This window comes from Sinohyriopsis cumingii, chromosome 10 (assembly GCF_028554795.1).
Source record: "Sinohyriopsis cumingii isolate HCF-2022 chromosome 10, ASM2855479v2, whole genome shotgun sequence".
Taxonomy (NCBI): domain Eukaryota; kingdom Metazoa; phylum Mollusca; class Bivalvia; order Unionida; family Unionidae; genus Sinohyriopsis; species Sinohyriopsis cumingii.
In genome coordinates this window covers 11,268,903-11,282,016 of record NC_142970.1, presented here as the reverse complement: position 1 = coordinate 11,282,016, position 13,114 = coordinate 11,268,903, and the positions used below count along the sequence as shown (strand labels likewise).

General features: G+C 33.8%; 1 protein-coding gene across 1 annotated transcript in view; it reads left to right on the top strand.

Annotated features, from left to right (window-relative positions):
* The window catches only part of LOC149789592 (uncharacterized), a 55,527-nt gene that overhangs the window by 24,148 nt on the left and 18,265 nt on the right, over positions 1 to 13,114 (top strand). Inside the window, exons 3-4 of the mRNA XM_089973333.1 lie at positions 1,321 to 2,103; positions 10,765 to 10,853. Of these exons, the coding sequence (XP_089829459.1) occupies positions 1,321 to 2,103; positions 10,765 to 10,853 (872 nt within the window). The remainder of the gene's footprint in view (positions 1 to 1,320; positions 2,104 to 10,764; positions 10,854 to 13,114) is intronic.

Sequence of the window (13,114 nt, the reverse complement as noted above, 5' to 3'; positions counted from 1 at the left end):
ACAATGTAGAAGACAAGCAAATGATTTAAGTCATTTACTATCACGGTTTTCATAGAAATACTCATGGTAGCAAATATGTATAGGGTAACGACTAAATGTTGATTATGACAGGGAAATGTTAGATGAATGATTTATTATGATTTATTATTATTATTATTATTATTATTATTATTATTGATGTGGTTGTTGTTGTTGTTTTGTGAATTTCGTTCACCTGCCCCTCCTATCCCGTTTGCATGGCCAAGGTAATGATATGGCTAAACAACTTTTAAAAGAATGAGAGAAATAACATTCATCAGGCTAAATGATATAAATTTTTAAAAAATTCCCCCTGATTTTTTTTGAATTTGAAACAAATTTAAATTTTTATTGATACTGTTATATTTTGCTATGGGTTTGTTAATAAATGGAAGTTAAGTTGACTATGTTTGAATTAGTGCGTGATCATGCTTTATTTATAGCTGTGCTTGTTAAAATCGTCAGCCATTATTCCGTTTGCAGGTTTGATATCCATCATTTCCTCACTTTGACTCAAATCCCGCTTTTTAAAATAAAAATGTTTCCCCCTTACTTTTGGTGTATGGCCGTTTGTTCACAGTTGTTATGCGGTAGTGATATGAAAACATTTGCTCTATAGCTTTCAAGCAATGACACAGAGGTTGAGTTACTTAACGTAAGGATGGACCCATGTCTTAATTTGTCTTGTCCATTTTCGGAGGAGTATACGAGTAATACACCCGCACGAATGCACGTACGTAACATGATTAAAAATGAGGGACAATATCACTTTCCACACAGAACGTGTTAACACACTGTTGCTGGTATGTTCAGTTTACTAAAATACTGTACAGAACTATAATAGTGTGATTACTGGGTTTTTTGTGATGTCTGCTGTAAATCTCACTTGTAATAATAATAAAATGATGACGCCATTACGGCTATTGTAATGGTCAATTATTTAATATGTAGATGTGTGTCATCTTTATATTATACATTTTTTGAATGTTTATATCACGTAAATGTACAAGTTATTTTAGTATTTCAATATAAATATGCCTATGCAAATTCAGTAATATAAAAGACAGCAACCAGTATCACCATTGAAATATTCTGACAGTTAAATTTAAAACAATAGATTAATATAATAAATTTAACAGGGATGATTTTTTAAATCATAAATATAATTAACTAAAATATTATTAATGTATTAATACCTACACACTGCAAATGTACAAGTTATTTCATATTTTAATATAATTATATATGTTTAATATTTTTGTGATGATGTGTCTTAATGTTTATATGACTTTATTTCCACAGTCGACAAGGACCCCTTCTACATCTCTATTGTCGTCTGCCAAGATAAGATAATCGTCATAGATTACAATGAGTGGGAAGCCCGGATTCATCGTCTCCGTGACGGAAAATTCCTGGCCAAGACACAGAGACTGGAGTCAAAACCACGTGGCATGTGTCTGATGGATTCCATGACAATTTGTTTGCTTCATGGCGACGGTCTGATAATACTACTGTCCATTGACTCTACCGACATGTCATCCGTTTCTACAACGACCAGGAATTTACCTCTGTATGGAGTATTGGATGAATATTATGGTGTTGTCAGATTCAAGGATAATCTTGTTGTCAGTGGAGTAAAACAGGGCACGATGTACTGGTGCATCGTGTCACTTGACGACGGACATGCTGACACGGTTCACCAGATCTGTGAAGGTGACGGATTGAGTTACGTGACAACAAAAGACAACATCGTTTACATCGCGTGTTATGCTGGTCGTAAATCCCCTGGTACTGGTGTCTATGGATTCGACATTATGAATCCCAGTCAATGTAAGTATACATACAAGCATCAACTTCTTGAAGACCCTACATCAATCGTTATAAATGAAGACGGGAATATTTATGTATGTAGCTATGGGTACTATGATTCCTGTATTCATCAACTTACAGCTTCATGTCAACTTGTTTCCATTTTCAATGTGGGAATTCCACGGTGTCTCCGTGCCATATTCTGGGACAATGGACGTCTGTATGCCACACGCGTTGGGAGTAGTGACATAACTGTATTCCATCCCAAGTATCAAGGTAATTCATATTTCTTATATTTTATTGACGTAATTTGTTTTAATGACGTCGTAAATAAAATTGCATACTTCATTTATTGACAATTCTCAAATATTTCATCTTTAAATTTAGAAAACAAAGTGTAAACATGGCAGGTTCGTCATGCATAGTTGTCATGCCTACATGAAGTTAAATATAAATAAATAGTATTTCTTGTTATAAATCTATATTTATGTTCTCTTTAATGTTGGTAAGTGATCTACATTTATTTATACTATTTATTTATATTATACTCATTTACATGTAAATAAAAATAACACAATCTTGATAGACAAAATTAATCAACGACTAGACGACAACGACATTTAGTACACAGTTTATCGCCTTCATTCCATGCGCGTGCCATTCAATCATGTTTGATTTGAATTACAAATATTGGGGTTAGATGTATTTTATACATGGTTGTTCGTGACACGCATTTAGAATCATTTACCATAAATATCCATATATATTGTTCATTTAACAATGTCTACAGATGCTTACTTCCTTAAAAAATGAATGTATATTTATTTATATTTTTCTTTTTATAAAATGTTTGTAATTGGAAATTTATAGCACAACATCTGTCAATAAAACCAAACTGCTTTTAAAACCCAGCGAAAGATCTTGCAAAAACTTCAGACAGGTTAACAGGTCCTCACTGTCCTTTCCTGGTTTCCGTTTGCAAGAAAAACTCCCAATATTTTGAGTGCTTAGTTTTAATATTTCTAACACCATTTTGTCAGAAGAATGGAGCAAAAGGAAAAAGTGTATTTGTATACGCATGTACTAAAAGAATAAAATTCCCAAAATTCCCAAAATAGAAGAAATTCTTTGTCTAAGATGGCGAACGATATCTCATTTGTCTGGTAAAACATGGACTCGCCCACGTACGTATTAGGCCTTATTAGTAAGGGACATCCTGTGTAGTGCTATGATGATGTCAGTGAGGTTATACATTTGAGATTATTGAATGAAATGAGCACATTTTGGACATTAGTTTCTAGGACTAATACGCTTTTTAAGTCCACCCCACCTCTTTTATTTAATTAAACGCGTAGTTGGATATATAGGGAAATCCTGTATATGTTTTAATCGTTTTCATCCTGTTACATTTTTCTCTAAATTAATCTGTTTCTGTGTGCGTCGGGAATTGTGAAATAATATATGATACTGTACAGTTACGTATGTAGGCTCTAATAAGCAATGACAAAGAAAAAGTAAAAACAACAATCTTTAAAAAGTTAACAAATAATGTATTTCCCTCGAAAAGCAATGTAAAATTTAAAAACTAAGAGCCAACGGCTTTAAGAATCAAATCCAAAACTAATCCAAGAATAATCCGCGAATTAAATTTTGGAAGTATAGTAATAAAATGTTCAAATGAATTCATGTTCGAGTCCTGATGAAAATTCTAAAATAGATGGCGTTGGCGTATGCTATAGCTAGTATTGTGCTGTTGTTTCTACAGTTCTTTGTTGTTCCAAAGACAATATTCCGGTGTTTGAATTTACTAATAAACTTTCAAGAAATGTCTTTGTCCAAGAATTCTGCATGAGCACTCAAATATTTCCAGGAAAAAGAATTATTCTTTTAGAATCCAAATAATGTGAGTAAAAATTAAAATGTACATTAAAACTGGTTACAAAAAAAAAAAACATTTTCCAGTGTAAGAGTTGAACTAACTAAATTCTCTACAGACATCGATATAAAACCTTTACACTGCGCAAACCAGATCCCCGAATGAGGGTCACGTGATCATCTTCCAGAACAGTTTAGAAGCTATTTGCATGTCTAAGGCCACGTATTCCAGTACAGCCTTGATCTCACTATATGTATCCATCAATACAAATAAATAAAAAAGAACTTGTTTACTTGATTCTCAATCAAGGCCAGGAACTAGGACAGCGCAAAGATAGACAGTCCTATTTTTAGGTGTTTTTAACTAAACAATCAGGCCAAACTATTTTCTGGAAAATATCAAATTCCTAGTAAACAAAGTTAAATTACTTTGACTTGTAATGAAATTTAAAGAAGGATTTTAAAACTTACAAACAATCAAATCAAATCAAATATAAATTAAACCAAATATGCATAACACTTCCCCATAAAGAAAAAGAAATGTTTATATGTTAAAACTTTCTTTTTACCATAGATGAATTATACATGATGTTCAAAAGAACTCTGAAAATTATATAAAGTGTACATGAAATAATGCATTTCTACACACAGGAAAGTGCATATGCTAGTACATTATCTTTCCCCTTGATGTGCCTGATGTCAATACTATATCCCTGTAACAACAAACTTAACCTTAGTAGTCTTTAATTTTTATATTTCATCTTGCCGATGAATGTAAGGGGTATGTGGTCATTAAACACAATAATCAGTGAAGGAGCTGAACAAATGTAAACTTCAAATGTTGTAAAGCCAAAATCAAAGCCAAACATTCCTTCTCGATTGTTGAATAATTTCGTTGGTGCTTATTTAATTTCTTAGAAAAATAGCACACTGGATGATCAACATCATTTTTGTCTTGTTGAATCAAAACTGCTCCAACCTCAACATCATTTTCTTCAACAGACCAGTTATATGGTTGGCTGAAATTTTTGGAACTGAAATAGCTGGCGCGGTCTTAAGTATGGCTTTTAACTTATCAAAAGCCTCCTGACATTTTTCGGTCCAAAGGAACTTGTTTCTTTTACTCAGTAAATTTGTCATAGGTTCAGCAATTATAGAAAAGTTGGAACAAAATTTCGATAGTACCCACACATACCGAAAAATCGCATCATTTGCTTTCCATTAACAGGCACAGGGAATTCAAAGTTAGCCTTGACCTTAGCATCTATAGGTTTAACTTGTCCATGGCCCACAATAAGTCCTAGAAATGTTACATTAGCACGACAGAACTCGCTTTTGGATAAATTAATTGTCGAACTTGTATCGATGAGTCTGTCAATGAATTTCCGAATTGTTGCTAAATGTTCTTTCCAGGTGTTGTTGTAGATGATGGCATCATCGATTATAAGCATCACAGTTGCATAGACCAGATGTAATGATATTAATGAGACGTTGAAAAGTACTTGGCGACCGTTACATCCTAAATGGCATTACTTTATATTGACAATGTCCATCTAGAATCAGTAATGCCTAATTTTCCTTTGCTCTTTCCTTTAGTGGAATTTGCCAAAATTCTTTTCAGCGTGTCAAATTGGGTGACATGCTTGGCATTTCCGATCTTATCAATACAGTCATCAATTCTGGTACAGGAAATTAATCTGATTTTGTCACACTATTCACCTTCCTATAATCAGTGCACATACGGAAAGTTTTATCTGGTTTTGGAAGAAGCATGCTTGGTGAACTCCAATCACTTTTACTGGGCTCTATATAACCATTCTCCAGCAAATACTGAATTTTCTTTTCAAGTATTCCTGTGGAACAGTGGAACAGTTTGATATTTCATTACTGTATAATATAATACGAAATGTAAGTTCGGTTCCCGTTCCAACAACAGGCTGGGGAAACCCACCACTAGATCAGCTAAGGGACACAACTCTAGTAGCCAGCGTGGTAAGAATCCGTTTCTCTAGGAATGCAGTTAGTGGTCATTCTGTAGATTGCAAGATTGGTGAAGCAGAGTTTAAGGATTAATGGCAGAAGATTGATCATGTGCTTTGTAACATTGAAAGTGTTTTGGGGGTTCGGGGCTATCGAGTACAGTTAGCGAAACGTTAAAATCAAATCATTACTCCACCCTAAGACCATTAGCTTCAGAGTCAATTCCAGGACTACCAAAAACAAGTAGAAGACAAATTTCAGTAAATATTTCAGCTGTGACTTTTTATGTTACTTTTAGTCAAAAATCCTGTTTCTACCAGCGGAAATAATTCCTTCCTTTTTCAGTCTACAGTACCCTTTATTTTAATATGAAAACCTGTTTATGTAATCATGGTAAAAGTAAAAGAGTAAATCTTGTCAGAGTTTTATGTCCAAAGTTATCATGTGTATATACACTGATGTATTTTCCTGCTACATATAGCTATATATCATACATCAACAGGGAAAATACTTTCTTGCATTGCTCATACTACATCACATCTGCAAAATTTTTTAATTGCTTGCTGTGCTCAGGGATATTATTTGGGTTATAGGTGCTCCCCATCCTTTACCGCCTTCTTTGCATTAGAAGTGATATTCCTTTTTTAAATCCATCTACATATCTACCTACCTACCTATTTAATCACCACCTACCGAGCAGGCAGAGCAATATTAGAATTATGTTATGGACTGACTAGTCATCTTTTTAGTGCATACAAGTGACTTTCAATTTCCTATCAGTTAGGAGATGTCTCGTACCTTTGTATTGTACTCTCTTATTCAATACTGCTGTTTTCAATTGATCAAAGCTCTATGATTCTTGAAACAAACTGGCTAGGTTTTAACGCACGAGTAAACATTCTAAAGGTGCTAGTCCTTAGTCCATTATATGTTTTATGAGGTAATGTGATGAAAAAAACATGGTTAATCGGAGCAGATTATTAGGAAATTTAATTGTTTGATTCGATTGACAATGTGTTGAAATACCCACATAAATGGTCTGACATATTTTCGGTTTATAGGATTGTTTCCATAGTGTTCAAAATAGATTAGTTGTCTGTGTGATTGAGTCAATGATATTCAGAATATGTCAATTTTCTACTAGTCAGTTTTATATCTTGATTAAAATGACAATTGCTTACAGGTTCTAGAATTTCGCCAATTAAAACTATCGAATAAGTTGGTAACGTAAATTGTATAACTATTGTGCAAAACTCCTTTTAACAAGGCTGTCATGAAATTTCTTCTGGGATATTTGTAGATATTGATTAATTTATTTCATTTTTTATCACTAACAGAATGAGACATCTCCAAGATAAAATCGTGAAATGGTCAATTTCTTATGATGCATTGTACAGTTAATATGCAACACTATAAGCTTTATCTTCAACAGGTTGGTTGAGCAGTCATTTCTAAATCATATAAAATAATTTATGTATGATGTCCACAGCAATGGCTATATTTGTTGATATTTAAATTAATAAATATCTGCAAATCTTACAAATGCAAGAATTTCTAATGACCACAGCAAAAACTACCTTAGTTGATATGTTAATATTAATAAATATACATTGGCAAATGATTAATCATATTTATACTTCACTTCTATATACCTTTCCCTTTCTTATCTAGAAGGAGAGTAAACATCTATAAAATAAATATTCTGTCTCAGTGAATAAAAGACGTGACGTATGACCTGATTAACAGTTGGAATTCCGGTAATGTAAATATAATAGGTAAAACATAACAAGTGGTCCGAAATTTGGAAATATTTCACTGAGGTAGAAAATTGGAAGAATGAATTTAACGAAATCTTTATACATCTTGTGGTATATCATTGACACAGCATACTTATATATTTAAGGTCACAGAGACGAGACATGTTTACAATTGCTCAGTGGCATATGCATGAAATACCAACTACAGCGCTTTTAGGATCAATTCAAGGGCTGATAAATGAGCATGTCTAACCTATTTAATATAACAAATAAAGGAAACCACTTATTTAGGGAATTGGCTTATTTTGCATTGGAGCGCACCCCACCTCTGATTCACTGATTAGTCTCATGATGTCAGGATGAGATTAATAACCCTCATGCAGATCAAAAAACTGTACCAAAACATACTGTATCAATGAATATAGTGGACTGATTGCCAATATTATATGGATGATGTCAAGATGTTGTCTACTTCTGCCCTGAAGATACAGAATAGTGGCGCAATGACCAATCCTTCAATACAGTACACCTATTTATTAGTATCATCGGTGGATGTACTGTACAATCATGAACCCCTATGAAGACACGAAACAGCGCTATAATATGTGAATACATTAGAAAAGTTGAACAATGTTGATGGTGATTTCAAGAGGCCCTCTCCACCCCACCCACACCGTGCGCATGCAGAAACAATGCCAGAACATGCAATGTGTGTGAATACTGTAGGAAGCAGTACTCAAAAAATCTGATAGACCGATGCCTGGTGCCCTTCAAATTTCAGATCGGGCCTTTGCTGTATTGTAAGTGAGGTGTTTGTCGGTCTTGTCGAAAATAAAAAAATTCATAATTTGCCAGAGAAAATTCGACCACAATGAAATGTGTTTTTCAAACTGTTTGAAGACTAGTCAATTATTAATATTTAATGTGATTTTAGAATAACGTTTTCTATGTAGCAGAAGCCAGACACAACGAGTCTAGAGCGTTCCGGATCTGTCTCATTGATTGTTGCAACCGGTGCAACGATTTGTGGTCGCTTAATGGCATTTACAGCTAGTGCGTATACATGACAAGCTGTTAATTGTTTACTCTATTATTGTAAACAGAAGAGCTATGGCCAAATGCAGGATATTTTGTTGAGGTATTATAAGTAATAAACGAATAAAATCTGGTCATGTTTGCTCTTGTCTTTTGATTATAAAAATCGGCCGTTTGGTGCTGTTGAGATCCGCAAAAATGCTTGTGCTGGGTATTTTTATGTTGTAATGATCTTGTTTAAATGCTACTGTTGTGTTGTTGTAGGTGTTTGAAGTTACGTTGAATGAATACTTACTCTAGTGTAATGAAATACTCAGCTGGTTAAACAAATTAAGCAGCATCTATGAACAGCATTAACAGTTAAAATAATCTATATAAATCAAGACACGCTTCAGATGCTAATGAACATCAACACCGTCTATCTACCGAGTCAAAAGGACATTGTTAGAAGAATTAGACATTGGCCGACCTTGGGACCTGGAGCAAAAGACTGCATTAAATTTTATGTCATCTAAATAATCAGACAAGCCAATTTAGTATGATTTAGTTTCTAATTTTAGGCATATGCAACCTGGAATTGGGCTTGTGGAGTTTGAGTTGTGTTTGTGCTATTGTGTAAGCCACCAGCCCTGGGCCTGTGTCTAGAAAATGTTCTTTAAGCCCTGGAAACCATGGGCGATTTCAATCATGCCTTGGAATTACATATGATCCGCATGACTGAAAAGGTTGTATTGTGAATGAGTAGAACTGTCAATTTAACCAATATGGCACAAGCAGAACAAATCATAGTGCACCAGCCTGCCTGACTATAAAGCATATGTCATCTTTGTTAAGCTATTTGTACTGCCAGTGAATGTATTCAGCCTTACGAACAAGTTTTGCATGATTATTGTGATCAGGAGTCTGTTTCTTCCATCCAAACAAACCACACAGACGGCTGACCGTACTGGCCAGACCACAGTGCCAACCAGGACCGCAAGTTATATATGGTCTTTGGTATGCCATTTCGATTGCGTATAAGCCCATCCAAAACTATTAACAAGCTATGCAGCATCACAGTTGTGTGGAGTCTGTTTTCTCAGACTGGTGGACTCATCAACCTGCGACTGATCCAGACCAGCATTAATAGACTGGCATCCCATAATGCGATCAATATTCATGGCATATATATATATAAATATGTATATAAATATAAAATATATATTGAAAAATGATTTATGCTGATAAAGATCCGAGTGGCGTCGTCCAATAGAATCAATTGTACTTGTGAGGATAATGGCTTGGAAGATAAATGTGATGATGATATTTTGGCATTCATAATCATACCACAATTATTAATGATTGCAAAAACTACAGAATTACAGAGTATCACCTTAAATATTTGCAGTCCTGGTCACAGATCCTGTCAGGGTGTGCGATTTCATGAATTTGCAAAACTGTTATGAATTTACGCACTTGGAGAGCATTGATATAGGAGAACTCCACAAAGTTCTTTGCAGTCTTGCATATGAAAATATTCTCTATGAAGTATAACATTTATATTCAACCATTCACTCTTTAAGTGCTTGTAATGACAGGTCACACCGGTCGAAATATATTATTGCTTTTGTTGACCTAAGTTTTTTCATATAATTAGGCAACTGTTTGAACATTTGAGGTCTTCGACTTGATATGAACCAGAGCCTAAAAATAGCAGTGGTCAGAGATCCGTGACCTGTAATTTACCTTGTCGGACCAAAGAGATAAACTTGGAAGAAGCTTATCCTACCTCCTGCTTTTCCAAATAATGGAAACTAAAATTATCCTTCTCCAGCACCAGAATTGCTTTCTACGCAAAGCGTAGACATAGCTTTAATAATTTGCTAGTAATATTACTACAATGTATTCGGTTGTCATCAGTGTAACAGTTTATAGTAATGCCTAGCACTGGAGCATCATGCCGCAGACATATAGCATCGTGTCCCAACCAAACACATTATCCTGACACCAGTCCTAACATTAACCTCTTATTGTTAAGCGCCATGTGAGGCACCTCCTAGTACCATTTGTAAAAGTCTTTGGTACGGCTCTGCTGGTGTTCAAACCTGGAACCTCCCACATCCGAGGCGGACTCTCTAACGATTTATGCCAAAGAGGTGATCAGTTTGTGAGGTAGTATTATCTTTTCTAAAGGTATGTATTATTGAAGAATAATTTGTGTCTTGCGGGTTTGTAATTGTAGTAAATACCTCATTAAAATTCAAAGTGAAGGTGGTTGTGCTAAAGCTAGGATGATATTTGTTTGTTGCAGGAACTCATAAAGGTCCAGAGCTCCCAATTAGCGATGAAGGAAAACAACCGGTCATTGATGTGACATTCACGCAGATTGAACCAGACATTGTAAGCACTCAATATTTCATTTATGCATCACATCCAGTTTAGCACATTATGCCATTAACTCACTTCCAGTTTGATATGTATCACAGCACACAATTTGCAACATGTTATATGGATTGACGATAAACATGTTAATGCTGTTCAGTCAATTTTACCTTTAAATCAGGATCAATTCTGTGGTAGAACTGAAATGTTATGCTTGGGTGATTTCACTTCTCTGTTTTTGAAAGAGACATTTTCTAAATGCAACAAGAAGTAAATGATGTCATGAAGGTAGAGCTTGGTTGTATATGTCTTTTCTGATTTTCTATCATTGTGTGATGGTTTGAAATTTATGCTGAGTTTCCATCATTGTTTAATGGTTTGAAATTTATGCTGATTTTCTATCATTCTTTGATGGTTTGAAATGTATGCTGATTTTCTATCATTGTTTTATGGTATGAAATTTATGCTGATTTTCTATCATTCTTTGATGGTTTCAAATATATGTTGGTTTTCTATCATTCTTTGATGGTTTGAAATTAATGCTGAATTTGGTATTGGATGAGTTCAATTTTGCTAAAATTCAGGGTAAACGTAAAGTTGTAGTTTATTTAAAGCTGATATACTTATGACTTTGTTGTGCTCTAATACCATATGATGTGTACCACTAAACATTATTGCAGATTGTCAGTTGTCATGCAAATAGTGCACATTTACTTACTAAATTGCTATTTTCCAAAAAGATGACATTTTAACCCAGAAAGCTTTTTTGAGAAGTTCACTTAAAATTTTCACACTTTTCAGCAATAAAATGGGTAAACAAGTGGATTTAGTAATTACATCAAGTCTGTAAAATGATTGAAATCTTGAAGTCAAGAAACTGGTGTCACATATTAGGTAATGCAATTTTGTTTAGGATCACTGAAACAAAGCATGGATTCGAATCCAACTTGAGTTGTGTTATTAACGGTCATTACAGTTGTATCAACAAGTCTATGTTTTGAAGCATCATATGTGATGTAGTTCATCGTCTGAGGTAATCTCAATGAATTCATAAGTTTTTGAGCTACATCTCTTCGAACACATGTATACAAAAGTTCTTCCTTTTTGTTGTTCAGTTTATTTAAGAAATATTAATCTAGACATTGCAAGTATTGGACAGAGGCATAGCTTTGAATGAAAGGGAGTGTTCTTGAAACAGAAAAGGACAGTGAACAGTTTGTCTCCTTGTTTCGATTTGAGAGCTTCAATAAGATTTCAAACGCCAACAAGTTGGCAACAGTCAGGTTAAAATTTGATGAATGAAAGTATATTGTTTAAATTTTATATCCTTGATATTGTTTGTTTCAAATTGGTAGAGAGGTACAAACAAATGGACAGGAGTGTCTGTGAATCATAGAAAATAAGCATAGATGAAAATACTGAAATAGTTATTTACTTTATACTACAATTAATACTAATGATTATAATAAATGTTATATATTATGATGGTATCTCTGTAAGGAGCTATTCATAGTTTACAGTCGAGTAGAAGTACGTAGGCGGGTTGGGTCGTACTTTCATTGTAATGGCAGAAAATTATGGCAACAGTGATGTCCATGTCTTTAACTTACTTATCTTGAAACATTCAGTGAGTGTTCGAAACAAATGGAGCACTTAAACATAACTGTATTTTGTTGTAAAAGGAAAATGGATTTTTGTCAGTCCTAAACAACCTTTTTTGGTTTATCATATTTCTAACAAATGGTAGCGATTTTCATCTAATAATTTTGTGTATGTAGACATTAAGACTATATATATATATATATATATATATATATATATATATATATATATATATATATATATATATATATATATATATATATATATATATATATATATATGTGTGTGTGTGTGTGTGTGTGTGTGTGTGTGTGTGTGTGTGTGTGTGTGTGGTAATCAGCGTCAAAGATCCATGAGACAGCTGTAAGACTGCAGCTATCAAACACATATCATACTGTGTACATCAACATCCATCACTCCCAACAGACTTTAAATAAGCCTATTGCATTTCCTATCTCACTGATGTGATGTTACAGTGTTATGATAGTAAGGTATAAAAATAAGTTTCAAAAGTAAGTGAAAACCAATGTTCATTAAAACGTTCAGCAAATAATGTACATGCATTTCCCTAGAGTGCAAATAATTAAATCCCAAATAGTCCTAAAAGTTATATCACATGTCTTAATGTATTTAGTTCCAAATAAATGTCAGTCGTGTTCTAGTAGAGCTCATATTAA